Below are 20,394 nucleotides of genomic sequence, written 5' to 3'. Positions count from 1 at the left end.
GATACTGTTAAGGTCTGTGATGTTATGTTTGAAGTCATTTGTGTCGAAGTAAACATTTTAGTAAGATATTATTTTGAATGTTTTCCATATATCAACAAAAACTCAATGTACTCCATTTAACCACACAGCCTTCCTAACAGCCTTTAGCGCCTTCCTAACAGCCTTTAGCGCCTTCCTAACAGCCTTTAGCGTAACTCTCCCTAAAGGTGTGAGTGTACATATGTAAATACCAACATAATTCAGACTTTATTATATCAATTCTGCGAAGTGGCATGTTGAATAGATATTTCAAATATTCTAAAGTAAACGACGTTTCTTATTGAAAATAACACAAACACAACACAAACTCCACGACCTCACGCCTTCAGAAAACAATTATTGTAAAACACAAACAGCAATGTTTCATATTTGCCAGTGCAAATTTCACGATTTAAGGAAGCTTTAAGATGGTCTAAATCAAAAAAAGATTGTAAAAGTGAGAGTTTTTTTTCAAGTCCGGACTTGTTTTGAGAAGTTAAGGTTTTTTTGGACTTTAACCTAAAGGTTAGGAACAGGTCTGGAACAGGTCCGGGGTTTAGGTACGCACCACTACCCATAGACATAGTGAAGACGAGGAGCGCTGGATAATATTGAACAAAGATAGTTGTAAGCCACTGAAGATGCAAATAACACAGTCAGCAAAAATGGAATAGGCGCAACGGTCAGTACAGATATTTTTACTTCCTATCTTATGTAAAGTTATTTGCGTAGATTAGATTATATAACGGGGGTTGCCCTACCTTAGGACGCGCCCTAATGCTAGGGTCACATTTCCTAACCGGGGCCCGGTCGGGCTGTTTGCGGAAACGAAAAATCAAAGTGTGTGTCAATAAATTTGCACAAGCTATGCTCTTAAATACTTTTGGGTACTTTTTGTGTTTTTGTTGTCTTTTATATCGTACTTTTCGTTCCCAAAGACTGCTCGGCCGGGCCCCGGATGGGAAATGTGACCCTAGCATAACTTAGGACGGGTTTTTTAGTGATCTTTTTATGCATAAGTACGCCGTGTTTGTGTCCACTGATTATGCTCATAAGGAAGATAAATGAACCAAGTCCATGCACATAATTTTTATTTGCATTCAAAACATATGTGTACATATTCATTTCTTGTTTTGTCGAAAAGTAGTATTTTGACAATAATGATGGCAACGCTGAGTAGAGGGTCACTGCGTAGCTAGACGGCCCGGCACCTAAATATACGACCTGTGCCAAGCAGATACATAAGTCACACAGCTATCATACACATAAGAAAAATAATTTCATAAAACACTAAAAATTTGGGTCTTTAAGTGTTTGTTGAGAAGAAAACCGACCAAAGAAAAACAACGTAAACATTGCTGTCGTCTGACGACGTTGTTTTCCCGCCATTTTTTTGGACCGCGATGGCGGCGGGACGATTCAACGCACAGCTTTGTTACGCTCTAACATGTGATTGGTACCGTCTATGAAAAGGAAACTGTATACAGAGATGGCGAAGATGTTTCCCAATAAGTAGACGGAGTATTGTTGATGTAAGCGGTGTCGTTTTTTCGTAATGATTTCGTAAGTCGGGCCGCATTCAATACGTACGTCGGGCCGCGTAGTAGCCTATTTCCCGTGGGAACATGAGCTGGGATGCGCTAGATATAGCCCTTCTCACATGAGTAGAAGTGCACACAGTCAAAATTTTCCGGTCAAAAGAAAGCTAGAATATAGCAGACTTCAAGCCTTATTTACATTTCCCTAACTTCATCACCAACTTCCGAAGAGAGCAAAATTACCAAAGCGTAGGAAGTTAGGCACACTATCTGGCGTAGCACTAAATCAGAAGGTACATTCGTGAAAATGTCTCACAGCGTCTTCCGCATGTAACGCGGAGCATGAAGGGCCCATGAACAGTATGAATACATTTCTTGTCCAAGTATGGTCTTAAGATGAATGTGTTCAAAATTCATTCATTAAAACCTGACCACTCTCTGGCAACCAGCAATGGAGCGCCGTGAGTTCCAGCGCGTAAAAAAACGTCCGAATATTGGGCACCCCCCGTTAAACCTTCGCAAATGTCGCAGTTTTAAAACACGGTCGATATATGTCCACAGATCACCTTTGGATTGCTGTCATGTAAGGTTATAGTTATTTAAGTAGATAAGATAAAGTTGCTGACATGAACCCCCCCCCCAAGTTGTAACTGGACAAGACCAGGTAAATATATCACACACATCACCCCATCTTGTAACCTCCGTTAGTGCTGAGGTTATAAGGTCACCCTTTCTCAATAGCCACGCGAGGGACGCTCAAAGGTTTGCGACCTCACACTGAACAAAGAAACATTTCTGAAACTAGAGTTCCCCGACCCCATACTAAGTGGTCCCGGGTTCGAATCCTGTCATGTCACCGATCTTGTGACCTTGGGAAAGGCATTTTACACGACTTTCCCCACTCCACATTCCACCAAGGTGCGAATGGGAACCTGACTTCGGTTGAGGGAGGTCGTATTGAAAAGTCCAGTTTTCTGCTGGAGAGCCGGAAGAGAGAAGAATGTGGTTTGCCATGTTTGACTTGTAAATTGACCCATAAGTGTTTTCTTAGTGGCTGCACTGGTCCATTAGCATAGGGGCTAAATCCTTGTGCTATGTCAATCTTCTGGCTGTAGCTCCATTGCGTTAATCAATGTTCAACACTGTTCAGACAGCTCAAATCAGGAGAAGTCAGACTGATGCACAGCGCAGAAGAAAAGCGGATCCGCAGAAAAGAGCTTTGCAAAAGAACTGAGTCAGCTTACAGATGTGATTTTTGTGGCAGAGACTGCCATTCTCGTATAGGGCTGTTTAGCTATAGTCGATGCTGTAGGGCTGTTGTGAATTAGGATTTTACCATGGTCAATAGTGACCGACGGAGGCCATATATAGCTCCATTGACCTACTTCTTTTACCGGAACAAAACTGATAAATCCAGGTTTATAATTGGGGCGAAGACGCGAGGTTTGAAATGTAGGTGAATGTGTTGTAAAGTTGGGAAAGTAAAATTACTGCTTGGTTGCGACCATAGGAACGAACTGGAACTACAATAGGTTTGTTTCCAGGCTACTCCCGACCCAGCGCGGACCTTGTTTGGGAAGTAAGAAGGTTCTGCACGTGTGACAGAAAGGATGCTACCAACGCAGGTACGCCAAAAAAGCAATTACTCAAACAACTGGATATGATTTTGGAAACGGTCAGACGTTTCAAGTAGCATCCACTACTTTTCGTCAGTGACTGTGAGCAGGATCAGTTGAACAGCAGGTTTATAACCACGAACTATGAATTGATATGCAAATAAGGAGAAGACAAATTTTTTGAAGGTTGAAGTAAAAGGGGACAATAGCTTCTATTGTTTTAGTATAGGAGCTAAAGCTGGATGCCTAATCTTCATCGACGTACCAACGCAGGTAGTCTGCTGGCCTTTTCAGTTTTCTTAGTGAGATAAGACCGCGATAAATTGGGTCAAATTGGGTTTTTGTTTACTACCAGTCGTCGGACGACCTCGTTTGCCCACCGACAATAAGGGCGTTGCGCACGCGCAAACATGTTGTCTGCATTCTTAAAAAAAATGGCCGTAACTGTCAGCTGGATAGCTGAGTCCGTCCAAGAGATTTTGCAGATATATGGACTGACTCTGCAGACGTTTCTTGTCCTCTGTGCGACTTTCCTCCTGGCATGTGTTATACTCAAACGTTCCAAAAACCTGCCCCCTTACCCGGCAGGACGCGTGCCTGTTCTCGGGCACCTCCTCGCCTTGGGCCGAGCGCCTCACCGCAAGCTGACGGCGTGGAGGCGGCAGTACGGAGACGTCTTCACCGTCAGGATGGGGATGGAAGATGTGGTGGTTCTGAACGGCTACACTGCCGTCAAGGACGCGCTCGTGGACAGGTCAGAGCTGTTCGCGTCCAGGCCGCCCAACTACCTGTTGGATTCGACAGTTGGTTTTGGAAAAGGTAACACAGTTTATCTATATTTTTTATTTCTTTTTGTATCCCCGTGCACATTTACGAAGAGGAAAGCATACCATTGTCTTCTCTATACCCTTGCGGAAAATCTGTCCATATCCAAGGAGACACATACAGCACTGTTGTGCAACGTATATCCGCTATTTGTCCCGATGGGCCATTGATTAACGCAAGTACTTTTCCAATGTGCTAAAACGTTAGCTGTTTCTTATTTCTTGAGCGAAAACGTCGAGACTACCACCCAGCCTTTGTGGGGGGGCTGCATACCCTTTTACGTAGAGCGTGATCAGCCGTTTTAATTCTACGTAGAGTGTAGCCGAATTCTAATTCTAATGAGGTTGAAATTTTGTTTTTCTTCTCCAGTAATAGGGCATCTGACAGGTCATGTCAATATTTACGGATGGTGTGTCAAATGAATGTATCTTCCATATGACCACCCTATTAAACGGGTCATGAAGGGTATTGATTATGATTGCCAGTTACAGTTGTATATATATGATAATTACGTTTATATCTTAACTTCCGACGTACCCGTCTTCAACCTACCTGTTTTAAGGTAGTGATTACCTGTGATTTTTAGAATGTATTTATTGCTGAATAGGAACGAGTACATTATCTTTGTAACCGATAGAGTGCCTGGTCACTAGTTTTTAAAAATAATGTGAAAAGTACGCAATTCAGCTTATGGCTGCGAGGTACTTCATATTTCCGATCACAAAGATCAAATAAAACCATAAATTCATATCAAACGCGTCTTCTTTATCCCTGTAGACATAGTTGCTGCACGCTGGGGGCCCGAGTTCAGACAGAGACGGAGGTTTACTTCCACCGCCCTGAGGAACCTGGGCATGAAGGTCGGGACTGGCAGCGTCGAGGAGAACATCCGAGAAGAGGCGGACTATCTCCGGAAAAGGGTAAGTTGATGAAATATCAAAACATCACATTTTCAGGCCTTCCGAAAATAATTTCATCAGGTTGGTAGAACATAGGATATCTGGAGTTTCTTAAGGAGGCAGTATGGACCAGGAAGTCATCACCAGTGATGACCCGAGACGAGGGGGGGGGTACAAGCTCAGCCATATTTGGGATTACGCTCTCGCCGCAAAAGCGCCACCTACATCGGCTACTTATAGCGGTGAGAAGCAGTACTCCAGTCAGAAGCTCTGAAGAAGGTGTCTGACAGACACCGAAACGTCAGCAGGTGAGATTACCTGGTTGTGTAAAAAGAAACTCCAAATATCCCATTTTCAGGCCGTTTGGAACCGCCTTGTAAACACCGCATTAATCATACATGTATATGTAAAAACGTTTGGAACCGCATTTATAAGCAACGACACCTATGCTGTAGTGCAATGGGAACCAGCCAGAATTGCCTTGAGGAACGACGGTCACCGAAATTTCGATGGAAGTTCATGGAACATAACGTTAACACCTTTTTAGCTTCAATGTCTGCTAGATAAACTCGCCATTTTTCTGATGACAAAACTCTGTTCAGATTGCAGAATACGAGGGAAAGCCCTTTGACATCGCCCATGACGTCACCGTGACGGTGGCAAACGTCATCTGCTCCATGGCGTTCGGGAAGCGGTACGACTACGGGGACGAAACGTTCCGCGAGCTGTCGGAGGCAGTCGTGACCGTGATGGCTGAGATTGGAGCAGGGCAGATCGTCAGCGTCTTCCCTTTGTTACGGTTCGTTCCTGGAGGTCAGTACAGTGTTATCTCTAAATCCAAGCAGATGTTAGGATCCAGCTCACAGGGTCGCGGCGCGTTGTCGATTCCGCTGCAACCTAAATTTATTTATTAATTTATTTATCAATCTTTAAGGTGGTCCCTTCAGTTAGCGTTGTAACTGATTTCCAAGGGAGCCCTTACATTACATGACAAATCATAACAAATCAGGATACAAAAGGATAACTTAACTTAAATTGGATTTGTATTAACTTTGACTTTACCATTGGAACATCACGCAAAATGTACAGGTATTACTAAACAAAAAATACACAAAGCGTAGAAAAGATTCGTTTTTTGTTGTTGATGAAATTCGTTGAGCGCTCTATCAAATCGGTCGGCTGCAGCGAGGTCGATACGTGCCGTTAAATGTGCATATCTTTGGTCTATCAATATGGCACTAACAAGAGAATTGCGAATATCTTTAAAAAATAATAATAATAATAATAATGATGATAATAATAATGATTATCATTATATAATGATAATGATAATGATAATAATGATGATGATGATGATACTAATAATTATTATTATTATTATCATTATTATCATTATTATTATCTTTATAAAAGGAGCATTCTAGAACAAAGTGTGCTTCATTTTCTATATAGTTCTCATTACAAAATACACATAGTCTATCACTAGGAGTCCAATGATGATATTCCAATGATGTGCCATCATTACCGCGTCCAGTGAACCGGACCAGCATCAGTGTGTCTGAACAAGTCGCGAAGATCCAGAAGGTGCTGAAAGAAGAAATGGCTCGACATCGCGAGAACCTGGATCGCGAGAACCCACGAGACTTCCTCGACTTCTGTCTGCTGGAGCTGGAACAGCAGGAAAAAGTGGACGGTCTGACGGAGGAGAACGTCATGTACTTGGCTCAGAACCTCTTCTTTGGAGGAACAGACACAACCACCAACACTCTGCTGTGGAGTCTGCTGTACATGACTGTGAACCCCGACATCCAAAATAAGGTACTTGTCAGCATTGCATGTTATCATATTGGCCTTGAAGCATTTTCCCTTCTCTCCAAGCAGAGGATGGGTTCCAGCTGTTTTTGACGTGTTTTTAGGCGTTTTTGTCGGGCTTTCTACTTTGTCATTTTTTATTGGTCTCGTGGAGTGTGAAGAGAAAAAAAGACAAAGTAGAAAGCCCGACAAAAACGCCTAAAAACACGTCAAAAACAGCCGGAACCCTCCTCTGTTTGAAGAGTACATTTTCCCTTCCTTTACACACCCTACTGGCTGCAAACCATTTCTCTGCGAATTTCTTGATAATTTTAGAAAGCCGTGCGATGTTTCTCAGGATTGTGTGTTACCATCTGTGGTGCCTACTGGCATACTGGATTGCACGTCTCCTTGCTGTCTCTTTAGCAGGGTAAATTTCTATAGGGCGGGGTCGCTAAACCTCCTCGAACACATTTAAGTACCACTCCGAAAGACGGGTGCAGCCTCCAACCGCGATGTTCTTCCCAGGATTTGAACCGGGGTCTCCCAGTTACCAAGCAACGTAATAGAACAAGGACCTAAACCGTGAGGCTGCTACCAGTTTGTAATTAGTTACATGGGCATTCATGTATCTAAGGATTCCCTCAATACAATTTCACTTTAACAGGTACAAGAGGAGCTTGATGCCGTTGTTGGTGAGAGTCTGCCCACCCTGTCCCACCGTTCCCAGCTGCCCTACGTGAATGCCTGCCTGCTGGAGGTCATGAGGATCCGCCCCATCGGACCCCTTGCGGTGCCTCACGCCACCACAGAGACGGTCAAAGTGCGGGGATACAGCATTCCTAAGGGAACACAGGTATAACAACTTATCATAACATTACAAATTCTTTTTGCAACGTTGCGAAAAATCCCAACTCACTGGACAGACAAGGACCCATAGCCTTTTTGAGGCCGTATGAGCATTAGGTTGTTATCCTTTCGCCGCCTTAGCCAGGAACCCATTGTGACAACTGGCTGAAGTGAGGAAAGTGCCTTTCCCAAGGGCACAACATCGGTAGAGTCAGGGCATTCGAACCCGGGACCACTCGGATTCTGGGCCAGACACCTTGCCGTTACGTCACACTTCATTTACAAGTGGCCACATGACTGAAAGTTGACCACTTGGAAGTGAAGATTTACCGAAATATTATTGGTAGAATCTTATGTTTGCTTAACGACGTGTTTTCTATTTTGCCTGATCTAGGTACTTCCGAACCTGTATTCTCTCCACATGGACCCCGCCTACTGGCCTGATCCGGACCGGTTTGACCCCGAAAGGTTTCTGGACGCGGAAGGGAACGTCATCAACAAGCCTGAGTCATTCATGCCCTTTTCAGGAGGTAATTATCATCCTTAGACGCTAGAGATAGTAAGACTAAGACGTATTTGGTCACACTTATTATTACACTACTGCAGTATTTCTATTTGAAATTTGCCTATAATATTCTTACAACTGGGCATTCTGTTATTTCCAGGCCGACGTGTGTGTCTTGGTGAGCAGCTGGCCAGGATGGAACTTTTCCTGTTCTTCTCGACCCTGCTGCAGTCTTTCACCTTCAAGACGCCAGAGGGCGCTCCTCCTCCAAACACCGACGGCGTCTTCGGAATAACGTTGTCTCCGCATCCGTTTAAGCTCTGTGCGACACCGCGTTAGTTTATGCTGAATTGTCAAGTTGATTATTAGAATAAAACTTCATTGTTGGGCAGTTTTACAATGCACAAAATATAACAATTTGGGAAAACTAATTCATACCACACCCTATAACACTGATAACTCAGTTACTTATTTTAATGTCAGTGCAATACGTTATGTTGTTCAAGTATAGACACTCATTTTTTCAATTCATCAGTTATATCCTCAAAATAATCAGGCAGATGTGGGATTTGCAATGGGGTATCATTTAGTGTAATGTACATGTCTGTCGCCTTCTTTACCTGAATTCATATCAATGGATATAATAAGAGGAACGAATTTCTATAACAATATTTGATAAGGATATAGGACAGTACAGGAGAAATTGTTGAAGCGTTATGTACCAGTAATCCATCTTTTACCAGTGCTGGACAAAATGGGCAAATCTTTGATGAACTGAATTTTCCCGTTTCTATGCTCAATTTGTGACTTCTTATCCTTAATCAGCTTTGTCATCCTTGAATAAAGTGAGTGGTGTAGGTGTGCCCCCTAGCGTCTTTTTTGAACTGCAGGGACTGATTTTGTATCAGACTTTGAAAGACAACGACTCAATACATGTCTATATATGTTTGACGGATCGTCATGGTTTTTGGCATGTTTTAAAATTCTATTTCAAGTACTCCCCAGTCTGAGGACAAGGTCAGTGGGTGCGCCGTTTTGCCACGGTGGTCGAACCACGTATTGTCCACATTTCAGTAAAGGACATGCCTTGCCCGAGGCTTCTGTGACAAAAATGGACGCCAACAATTCAGTAACTCTCAAAACTGTCCAAAACGCTGCCGACACGTTATCTGGACATGTCGTTATGACTCCGGTACAGACTGACGAGACCCTGGATCAGCTGTCGGGAAGAAGGCTATTCTTTAAGTGCGAGAATCTCCAAAAATCGGGTGCTTTTAAGGTAAGACAATTGCAAGGTTGTAAAGGAAGTATGTAGGTCAAGCCTTATGGCGAAGGCAGTCACGGTTATTCCGTATTTTAGGAAAAATTGAGCTATAATATTATAAAACGTTTCTTGTATCAATAACTAACTACTACCGGTATGTACTCGCACAAATTCTAACTTTGTGTAGGACAGTAGGGGTGATACAATTCAGTCTGAATACGAGGTTACATTACATGGTAAGACACTTCTCGTAAGTTGTACACGCCCGTTTATACGACCATTTATACACCCAGGGTCATCCAGAGTACAAATCACCGCATTCAAGTAATAGAAACGCGTTAATTCATTTTATTTTCAGTTCATTAATAATATACAATTAGGCCACAGGTGAATCCACCTGTCCAGTTGACGTTCATACGATGGCTGGGTTTTCACGTGCGCTTTTGAGTCGACTCAGAACTGTGCAGGGAGAACCCAGGCCTCCCAAGTAGCGTTTTCTAGTAGGAAACATCCACTTGAGCAGCCCAAAGCTTCTCTCACACAGCCCCAAAATGACACCAACTGGCTTGTGTGTAAACTGGGCCAGTCTTGTGCCATTTCATTCTCGTCGCCAAGTTTTGAGTGACTCGCGTTAAGCCCTCGACCCTGCCCCAGGCTACAAGCCAACCAAGGCTGGAGGTAGCTTGGGAGCAGTCTCACCAGTTTTAGGCCACGTCTCTGTTGTATCTTTTTGAGACAACCATGTCCCAACCATTTTACAACCAGTCGATGACTTACTTCCTCTTCAACCACTGCTGAATTACTCCCAACCACCAGACAACCAGCCCCCGATCGTGTCACAACTCCATAATTTTCTACCCAACTTGTCCCCGTTAACGAAGAATTGGGCGAGGAAATATTAGATAAATAAACAATTGAAACAAATCATGGGCGGTGTTGGAGATACGTGTATTCTGACAATTTTTGCTAGAACTGTTCTGCAGACGGAGAGCTACATAATATGATCACAGTTATTGTAATCTCCCATAGTTCCGTGGAGCCTATAACGCTGTGTCCAGGCTGGTCAGTTCAAACGGACCAACTCCACACCAGCTCCAAGTGGTCGCCGGCAGCACCGGTAACTACGCATGCGCACTGGCCATGGCGGCTAAACTCCACGGAGTTACTGCGCATGCGATTATGCCGGACAACTCCCCGGAGTGCAAGAAACGGGGGATGTTGTCGCACGGCGCCAATCTGACGCTGTGCGAGCCTGCTGAACAGGTAAAAGTCATATCATTTGCTAGTAAAAGACTCATTACTGCTGTAGATATCATATAGTAAGGATTATGTTTCAAACAATTGTTTAACAAACTTTGCCATTAGTCACTTGAGATAAATATCAAGGGAAATCTTTAACGAACAATATCTTTTTAATGATAAATGAAAGTATTGAGTAACAATGACGAATTTTTGTGTAAGATTTACTACAAAAGGGAACTATTGATGAAAGCAAGTGTACGAAACGTGAATTGCATTAATGCACACAGCCATTGTGATTGTCGTCTTTATTTTAACTTAAGTTATGAACGTATTCATTTTGCAACCTGAAATGTTTCCTTTCAAATGGAAAGAATCGAACAAGACTGACTTTCTAATATGTCCCTTTTCAATTCACATTCAATTCAGTTTGTTAAATCAACCTTGCAGCGTTGCATAAAAGCTGAATTGTGTTGATTTTTACACAAGCACTATATACACAACATCATACACAATTAATCAAAAACAAGACGCATGTAACATAGCATAACATAACATGTAATAGCGCATAAATAACAAATATCCATTCACAGTTAAGAGCAGAAGCCACTCGCCTAGAAACATCTTCATTGGTAAACAAACTAACAGTATGAGTATTACTGAGGTGCCTTGTTGTACAGGCGGATAGCCTGGTGCAGGAATGAGTTTTTGAGTCTCTGAGTACGAGCTACTGGTACAGTGATGGCCGTGCCATTTCTCAAGGTTCGCCCTGAGGCAAGAGCCCTAGCAGGAGGAACCATGTCATGCAGTGGGTGATTTTCCTCCAGCATGTTTCTAAGTAGTTTTACAGCTGCAGCCTCACGGCGTACTTTCAACGTTGGCAATTTTTTTTTCAATTCAAATCAATTGTCCTTTCTTCAGGACATCGCGCGAGCCGTGAAACAGGTGCAGAACGCGACAGGAGCGGTCTTCATATCCGGTGCCGACCATCCTGACGTCATAGCCGGGCATGGCACTGTGGGATTGGAACTTCTTCGTCAGGTACGTGTTAAGTGTTGGTGTCCGAATAAAGCAATTCATTTGGAATGAGTAGAAAGTATTTTTATCAATCCTCCAGTAGTCATAAATCCTTGACTTGCATTAAATAATGAATGAATACCTTTATTCTTCACTTGAAGGCTCATCTGTGTTGGTAGAAGTCATTCTGAATGGAGTTTAAACTGTAAACACCAACACAATAAATTGGACTTACCCAAATTTTCGAGTGAACAGCTACAGTCTTTTTCAAGAAATGTACCATCCACTGCTTCTGTGTCGTCACGTTATGCAAATGAGCTGTAGCTGGACAGTCGAAAATTTGGGTAAATCCAATTTATTGTGTTGGCTTTTACAGTTTAAACTCCATTCAGAATACCTTTATTGCACATGTTTTGCCACACTGGGCTAAGTACAAGTCACAACAGGACAAAACACGTTGAACAGATAGGGTTTACAGATACAAAATGAAATTAACTATCAGTAGATAAATTCAACTTCTCCTCGCTTGTCAGTTTATTAATGGTTATCAAAATTCTGCCTTCAACGTCCTTCAAGAAAACGACAGGGAAGCTGTAAAATAACTACATATTTACCCATTTAAAAAAAATAAATTCATTTGCTTTTATAAAACTGAGATACAATCAACCAACAAATTACGGCGGTATGTGATTTTCATGATCTTTTTTTCCTTCATCTTGTAGGTACCTAACTTGGATGCTGTCGTTATGCCAGTTGGTACAGGAGGTATGCTGGCCGGTGTGTCCGTAGCCATCAAGGTATCGCTCTTTTTCCTTACCGAGACTCAGAGCTTTTTTTTAGCGATATGCTGAACTCCTGCGCTTAATGTGCTTTATCAAGGAGTCTATATAACCTCCTTGGTTTGATAACTGGTTAAGTTTGTCTAAGACCCAGATATTTGATCTGACGTTTTCTGTTGTGACCTGTACTGAACCCAGTGAGTATATATGTACAATAAAGATCTTCATTCATTATTACTATTATTTTTTTATTAAACAACATTAACAACAGATACAGACAGGATGGCAACGAACTCAAGTTAATAAAACTTATATTACGTGCCATCATACAAAACAGGAATATCTTAAACAGTAATATACTTATCTACACGATAACAACAGATCAATGAAAGCGTTCAATACATGTGTTGCAATATGATTCGTTTCCCAAGCGCAAACCTCCCTCCCCCCGACTAAATATAACTGATAGGATGGGATGTACCAATTTCAATGTGAGAACCGCTTCGTAAGTATAACATATTCTTGAGTTAAACTCATTATGGTACAGTTTGAACTGGGGGAGCAAAGAGATGATCCGTAAATTAACACGTGTTTGGTAGCATCGTCCGAGAGTGATTTGATGTCGAAAATGTGTCCTACATTCATTATTTGCCCCGCAGTCCACATGTCCAGAGATCCGCGTGTACGGAGCGGAACCGGAGGTTGCGAATGGCGCTGCCATGTCCCTCCGCAAGGGGGAGCGGCTCATCTTCTCAAGGTTCCCGCAGAGCATAGCTGACGGACTGAATGTAAACATCGGTGCAGTTCCGTGGACTTACATCCGGAGCAATGTTGACGACATCTTCACTGTTTCAGAGGACGAGATAAAGGTACAGAATAGTGTTGCGTACCTAAACGTAACATCAGGTACAGGTACCGGTACAGAGGTTTAGGTACAGGTCCGTACCTGTACCTGTACCTTAACAATTTTACAAATTAACATGTTTTCTTCTGAACTTCTTCAATAATGACAGAAATATTAATAAGCTCTTTACAACTTGTCAGCATCTATATTCAAAGAATATAACTAGGTCCCAATCCTACCACCAAACTCCTTTGGCCATGCTATCAAAACTCCCGGCCCTCCTAAATGATCTGTCGCGTATTAGTAACGCTGTTCCAATGTGTCACTTTGGTCATGTTTGGTGTTGCATGAGGCTATGAGGTTAGGAGATCAGTCACAAAATAAGCATAGCCTTGGTGTAGATTTATATCGGTACAGTACCGGTACTTCATGATCCGGTATTTTGGACCTGTACCTAATCGATTTTCACGGTACAGTACCGGTACACAGTACAGGTACGCAGCACTAGTACAGAACAATGCTGCTCTACTTGCCCCGCTCCTGAGGCGTCGCCAAAAGGTTTTAGAATACTATGGAAAGTGTTTTTTTTTAACATTTCGGCGTCATGCCTCCATCAAAGAGCGTTCTTTCAACTAAATGTTAGCGCAACTCTCTGTTGTCTGTAATGAATATAACAGACAACAGAGAGTTGCGCTTACATTTAGTTGGAGGCGTCTCGACCACGTTAAAATAGGAAGGGCTAGCTATAGCAACCCCACGAGCTCCCTGTAAAAATATACCCTGCTACTGAAACAGCAAGGGACCTTACTGACCTAGCCTGATTTCAATCAAGCCTCCTGTACCCGCTCGCCGTCCTGTAACCGCTCGCCGAAACCCCCGGACAGCTGGAGTTTGCGTTATACAGACTATTACTGACCTATATGCAACCATGCACTGCAAGGTGAACAATAACGTTAGAACAAGGAGTTTTAAGCAGCGGGCAAAAACATTAATGTTTCTATGTGTACTGTTTCTCCCAGAATGCCATGCGGCTGGTGTGGGAGCGGATGCAGTTCGTGGTGGAACCGTCAGGCGCGGTGGGCGTGGCAGCCGCGTTGAGTGACAGCTTCAAGGCACGAGCGGTAGGCTGCAGGAACGTCGCCGTGATCCTGTCAGGAGGGAACGTGGATCCCGATAAACTGTCCGAGATTCTGCAGATGTGAAGTCTTTGGGTGACTTACAAGTGTTGTTTTATCTGCACGTTTCTATGAGGGTACTGGACAAAGCAGTCCCTTGCATTAAGATGATTTTTTTTCTAGAAGTCCTCTTGTAGGAATTGTGATCACCGAAATCTAGTGCAGGAAAGCTTTGAATGGCATCTTTGAATATCACACTAGATGTCACAGCGCCGACTATCGGATTGTGCTCATACTGCAGCAGCATAGTACTAGTAGTTAAGTGGCAGCTTCAATGCACGAACTGGAGGGTGCAAGAACGTCACCGTGATTCTGTCAGGAGGGGACGTGGATATCAATAATGAGAGCAAAAACTCCACACACCGGGCATCACACCAAATAACACTATTTATTGATGTTACATCAACTTCTACCTCAATCAATCGACCAGGATTCAATCAAATAACAACCATGTGACCTGGAACAAACCTTCTTTATTTCAACATGTTAACTAAATAGTCCAAGTCAATGAGTAAATACAAAGCAACGATTTTTCAAACTATTTGAAAATCATACCAAATCTACGGAAAGTGAACTGTTTCAAAACAAGAAAACGAACAAAAACTATAGAAGGGCCACTCTAATATGCTATCCTTCAACATGTTGTATTCTCATCATGTAACCTTACTACATTCTAATTCTTATCAGGTTTTAAGCCACATAGTATCATATAGTATGGACCTTATGGTGTGGAATGTGGTAAGTAATTGTCAAAGTTCACATAATGTTCGGAAAGGACTTTACCTGCAACAATCAACTTAGGCTGTATCATCAATGGTGATACTTTTTTTCCTTCTAAATGATTAGTACTGCATCTACTGTAAATGTAAAGGCTGATTAAAGATACTCAAAGCATTTCTATATCCTTAATCTAGAGAAACACTTTAAACTTACTGTATTTTTGGCAAAGTTAAGATATTCCACATGCCATCTTTGATGATATACATGATTCTGTACGAAAATAAAAGACTCCAACAAAAATATATAGCTTTTTGATCTGAGCATCAGATAATCCTTGTGACATACAATAAATCTGATGAGAATATAGTCTGTGGCATCTTTCACTTAAACATTGTCTACTTATAGTCATGTTCTGTGATAATCAACACTGACAAAGGAATTTGTAGCTACAGTGTCATCTCTCAATCGGCGATGTAGAGTAGATGTTGTCACCTTACAAAATATGTGCTTCATTGTAGACAAAAATAAAGTTTCAAACTGATGTCATGATGTTTGTTTCAACTGTTCACTCAGCTACTCATCACTGCAGAAATTATGATAAAGTGTAAAAATTCAAACTTCATCATCATGTTATCTCTTAAATCTGTATATGGTCACACTTCTCATGACATGGCCACACCTACAACAAGACAGCCAATGACTGATGTTCAAAGAGACATTGACATGGAATGACTGACTTTCTTAAGGCCCTGTCACACTTGTGCGTATATTCAAGTGCGTGTGAGTTGCGCATTAACAGTTTTTTTGGTTTAAGTAAGGTTTGCGGGAAAAAGTTGTTTTCTACTTTGACCCACCGCTGTGCAGCCTAGTGATCGAACCTAAGAAATCACTTATTCGGCAGCAAAATTAACCTAAACCAAAAACATGTTAATACGCAACCCATGCGGACTTGTATATACGCAAAAGTGTGACAGGGGCTTTACACAGTCCAACTCTCATTAAGACGTTCTACACAAAGTTGTTATGTCGTGAGAATGGCTGTGCCCTACACCTGATTAGATACTGTAGTCTAGATTAAATTTCTGGTGAATATAGCCCGGGTATACCATCCTCTGTGGTAACCATTATTTCACGAGCAAGCAAAAACATTGAGCCAGCGGCGGTTACTATATACCGAAGATGGTACCCAGGCTATGGTGATTATAAAACTGTGAAAGAGATTGTGACTTGAACATGATTTCCAATAACACTGAGTTGAGGTCTCGTCCACTTCTTGGTCCAATGTTTCTTCAGCATACAATGGTTCCTGGGTAACACTGAGTGGAGGTATCGTCTAGTTCTTTGTCCAATAGTTCTTGAGCACACTCAAGTTGCTATTTTCTGAGAATGGCTATGTCCTACATGTGATTGAATATTCTAGATACATGGGCTTCTTGATGATTGCCAAAGGGAAGTTGTGACCTTAACATGATCAAATTTTTGATAACACTGAGTTGAGGTCTAGTCCACTTCTCGCTCCAATGTTTCTTCAGCATACTCAGGAGAGTGTGAGGCTGACTTGTTGTCAACACTACACAAGGTTACAATTTTGTGAGAATGGCTATGTTCTACATGTCATTGGATACTCTAAATGATGAAATTCTTGGCAATTGCCAAAAGGAAGTTGTGACAAATTTCTCATAACACTGAGTGGAGGTGTAGTCTAGTACTTGGTCCAATGGTTCTTGAGCACACTGACAAGTTGCTAGTTTGTGAGAATGGCTATGTCCTACATGTGATTGAATATTCTAGATGATTATCAAAGGGAAGTTGTGACCTTAACCTAACACTGAGCTGAGGTCTAATTCACTTCTCGCTCCAAGCAGACTCAGGAGAGTGAGAGGCTGACATGTTGTCAACGCTACACAAGGTTGCTATTTTGTGAGAATGGCTATGTCCTACATCTGATACTCTAGATGGGCTTCTAGCCTGGTATCCAAACCTATTGTATCCAAACCTACTGTTGAGTCTCTTCTGTCCTCGCCACTCAGCTCTTATAGGTTTGGGTACCAGGCTGCTGAGTTGAGGTCTAGTCCACTTCTTTCTCCAATGGTTCCTGGGCAGACTCCAGTGATTGTGAAGCTGACATGTTGTCGAAGACAACATAAGGTTGCTATTTTTGAGAATGGCTATGTTCTACATGTGATTGAATCATAATTCTAGATGGGCTTTGTGGTGATTATCAACCAAGAGGAAATTGTGACTTAAACATGATTTCCGCTAACAGATTAGTCCACTTCTTGCTCCAAGGGTTCATCAGCAGACTCCGGTGATTGTGGGGCCGACATGTTGTCTAGCACCCACTCCAGCCCCTCCAACCCCGTGGTGTCAGGTACAGCCAGACCCTGCTCCACCAGAGACTGGACCACCAGCCGCGGTTTGGGGCTGATGCTTTCAAACAGGAGGAGGGAGGGTGGGGGGCCAGGATCCTGGAACACATCATGACACAGTATGTTAGCCTCTAGAGGAAGTTCATGCCACTGTACAAGTCATACACTAGTAGAATTTACATTTTATTTAGGCCAAACTAAATTTTTCCTCGGTTCTGAAAAGTACAATGCTTAAGGTCCCATCCTATATATAAGAACTGAATCACCAGCCGGGGTTTGGGACTGATACTTTCAAACAGGAGGATGGAGGGTCCTGGAACATAATGACAATGATTTGATTAAGTACTCACAGGAGGGGAGGGGGCGTTGCTGGCCCTTCATAGATCTTTGAAAAAATCAATATTTGGCTTCACTATAAGGCTGCAACAGAGGGAAAACTTTACTTGACAAATTTTCCAATCAAATGCAGTAAATAGTATTTCAGGGGTCATGAATTTTCTGGGGGAGCCCCGTTATTCCAGACTCCCAATTTTGTGGTCATGACTTTGTCACACCATGCATGACTTGTGCTGCGCAAAATTCGCCTTCTGTACCCAACTCCTATTCCGTGAAAGAATTCTGGCAAGAACCCTGTTTACCTACATGATGGAACTACATGTATTCACAAAAGATTCACTCTACCAAGTTCCTGTAAGTTCACCTTGATACAGGCTGTGAGCACCTTGTTGTCCACGGCTGTTATCATGGTCTTGAGAGCCCGGTGTGTCCAGGTGCTCTCTGGTAGCATCTATTACTGATGAAACTATTCACTTAAATGAAAGATTTACTCTACCAACTTGAAGTTCCTGTGAGCTTGTTTACCTTGATGCAGGCTGTGAGCACCTTGTTGTCCACAGCTGTTATCATGGTCTTGAGAGCCTGGTGAGACCAGGTGCTCTCCGGTACCAGATTTTATCTATCAAGATTCATCCTACCAAGATTTCATGCTCTACCAAGTTCCTGTAAGCTTAAAATAATACAGTGCTGTGGAGAGGACTTTCTTTCAACACTAAGGTATTCACCGACCAAATTTTCGACGACCATTTCGCCTTCTTCAGGATCGATAATGACCAATCACTGCCGAACGTAAACTCGCAAGAGTTACAGACACGTGACTTTATTGACACGTGTCATTACGGATAATTGACGTCAGCAATTGGTCAAACGTGCCAGGAAGTTTATAACGCCCACTGTCTCTGTTGAGTGATGGCTTGAGTGACCTGATGTATATGGCCTCCTTTATACCTCTCATAAAGTTCCTGTGAGCTTGTTTACCTTGATGCAGGCTGTGAGCACCTTGTTGTCGAAGGCTGTTATCATGGTCTTGAGTGCCTGGTGAGACCAGGTGCTCTCCGGTACCAGATTTAATCTATCAAGATTCATCCTACCAAGATTTCATGCTCTACCAAGTTCCTGTAAGTTTACCTTGATGCAGGCTGTGAGCACCTTGTTGTCGACGGCTTGTATCATGACCTTGAGAGCCTGGTGTGTCCAGGTGCTCTCTGGTAGCAGGCCGGACTCCTGGCCGGTCAGTTCTGCGGGCTGGACACCCAGCAGGGTGCATTTGGTGGCCTGCATCGGTAAGGACTGGTAACGCTCTGGCAACTGCTTCAGTCTGTATGCGGGTACAACTCAACTGTCACAAATACTGATAGAAGCAACATACAACAGGGCTCAAAATAATGTGCACTTATATTTTACTGTGGGTGCACTGGTGTATCAGTATCAGAAAAGCAATGTAACCTTTTGTTTTACTTTATTTGATGTATTACTTGTTTGAATTTTTGAAGTTAGCTATAGAATAATTATTACAGATTGAAGTTTTTCTGACATTCAACTTTATCTCATGCTGTGCACCCAAAATTATTTCTGTGCACCTAATCTTTTTGGTTGGGTTAATCTATTTCCAAGAATGAATTTCGAGTCCTGTACAAGTAAAGCAAGCAATCAATCAATCAATCAATTGATCAATCAATCAAGGCATCAGGGTCTGATGCATGGCAGCTGCAGACATGTAAAGGTCTTGCCAGGTTGGTCTACTCTCGGCGTAGACCCTCCAGTCAGTTCTGGTGATCCCCAGGCCTTGGAGTGTTTTGAAGATCTTCTTTTCCCACGTATGCCATTAGCTAAATGTTTAACAGCCCAACTTGATGGTTATGATAACAATCACTACAGAATAACACTATGTTGTATTGTTCTACAGTATGTATTTGTTTATTTAGCTGCTCCTTTGTACAGTCTACAGTAAGTTTGCAAACCTTTTTTCTTGTGCAACAAACGAGAAAGTGAAAAAAAGTGAAAAAGTAAAAATATGAAAAAAAGAGTGAAAAGTGAAACAGACAAAAAGCTATATGTGCATGCAGATGTCATCCATACATTTGTAGGATCAAGACGTTGTGGCTTAATACAATTATTTCACTATCAAAATCATAATACGTGCACCTGTGTAATTCACTAATGGATGTCGTTTTAACAATAAACAATAATGGTTATTGTAACGATCATACAGACTAAAACACTAACCTATCGGCCATGAGAAGCTCCGAGGTGCCGTAATCCACATACAGAACCCAGACTGCCAGCGGGTCCAGGGACTGGATACTGATGACTTGTGCCCGGTACCAGCTGTCATCCATGGTGTAACAAGCACAGCACGCCATCCCTAGTACACACAACAGTCATTGTCAAGGTAAAACACCTTTGTCAAGCACAGAGCTAGAGCTACCTTGTAGAGAAGACGTTATGCTAGAAAAATTTTGGTTGTTACAAATGGTTGCTCTGTAAAGCACAGAGCTACAGCTACATGGTACCAGCTGTCATCCATGGTGTAACAGGCACAGCACGCCATCCCTACACACAACAGTCATGGTAAAACAACTCTGTCCAGCACACAACAATAGCTAGCTA

The 20,394-nt window shown here is 42.5% G+C and overlaps 3 protein-coding genes across 3 annotated transcripts in view; 2 read left to right on the top strand and 1 right to left on the bottom strand.

Moving 5' to 3' along the window:
• The first annotated feature begins 3,466 nt into the window (after positions 1-3,466).
• LOC136429664 (cytochrome P450 2U1-like) lies at positions 3,467-8,904 on the top strand. The gene is made up of 7 exons (XM_066419594.1): positions 3,467-3,991; positions 4,775-4,917; positions 5,499-5,709; positions 6,431-6,714; positions 7,355-7,543; positions 7,931-8,066; positions 8,202-8,904. The coding sequence occupies exons 1-7, from the start codon at positions 3,583-3,585 to the stop codon at positions 8,378-8,380; spliced, it is 1,551 nt and encodes a 516-aa protein (XP_066275691.1). The 5' UTR covers positions 3,467-3,582; the 3' UTR covers positions 8,381-8,904.
• Positions 8,905-9,126: 222 nt separating this feature from the next.
• On the top strand, positions 9,127-15,625 carry LOC136429655 (serine racemase-like). Its single transcript, XM_066419583.1, has 6 exons — positions 9,127-9,320; positions 10,335-10,568; positions 11,466-11,585; positions 12,284-12,358; positions 13,000-13,209; positions 14,204-15,625. The coding sequence occupies exons 1-6, from the start codon at positions 9,153-9,155 to the stop codon at positions 14,384-14,386; spliced, it is 990 nt and encodes a 329-aa protein (XP_066275680.1). The 5' UTR covers positions 9,127-9,152; the 3' UTR covers positions 14,387-15,625.
• Positions 14,813-20,394, bottom strand: part of LOC136427469 (RING finger protein 17-like) — a 28,111-nt gene continuing 22,529 nt past the window's right edge. Inside the window, exons 22-24 of the mRNA XM_066416753.1 lie at positions 20,011-20,149; positions 18,913-19,102; positions 14,813-17,547 (exon numbers count right to left, since the gene is read on the bottom strand). Of these exons, the coding sequence (XP_066272850.1) occupies positions 17,347-17,547; positions 18,913-19,102; positions 20,011-20,149 (530 nt within the window). The 3' untranslated portion in view covers positions 14,813-17,346. The remainder of the gene's footprint in view (positions 17,548-18,912; positions 19,103-20,010; positions 20,150-20,394) is intronic.

Source organism: Branchiostoma lanceolatum, chromosome 1, assembly GCF_035083965.1.
Source record: "Branchiostoma lanceolatum isolate klBraLanc5 chromosome 1, klBraLanc5.hap2, whole genome shotgun sequence".
NCBI classification, from domain to species: domain Eukaryota; kingdom Metazoa; phylum Chordata; class Leptocardii; order Amphioxiformes; family Branchiostomatidae; genus Branchiostoma; species Branchiostoma lanceolatum.
Note: the sequence above shows the minus strand (reverse complement) of the source record. Positions and strands in the feature narration are given on the sequence as shown.

Coding starts and splice junctions, on each gene's coding strand:
- LOC136429664 (XM_066419594.1), top strand. CDS start 3,583: ATGTTGTCTGCATTCTTAAAAAAAATGGCCGTAACTGTCAGCTGGATA. Junction 3,992..4,774: donor GACAGTTGGTTTTGGAAAAG/GTAACACAGTTT, acceptor TTATCCCTGTAG/ACATAGTTGCTGCACGCTGG. Junction 5,710..6,430: donor GTTACGGTTCGTTCCTGGAG/GTCAGTACAGTG, acceptor TACCGCGTCCAG/TGAACCGGACCAGCATCAGT.
- LOC136429655 (XM_066419583.1), top strand. CDS start 9,153: ATGGACGCCAACAATTCAGTAACTCTCAAAACTGTCCAAAACGCTGCC. Junction 9,321..10,334: donor AAAAATCGGGTGCTTTTAAG/GTAAGACAATTG, acceptor AATCTCCCATAG/TTCCGTGGAGCCTATAACGC. Junction 10,569..11,465: donor TGTGCGAGCCTGCTGAACAG/GTAAAAGTCATA, acceptor TCCTTTCTTCAG/GACATCGCGCGAGCCGTGAA.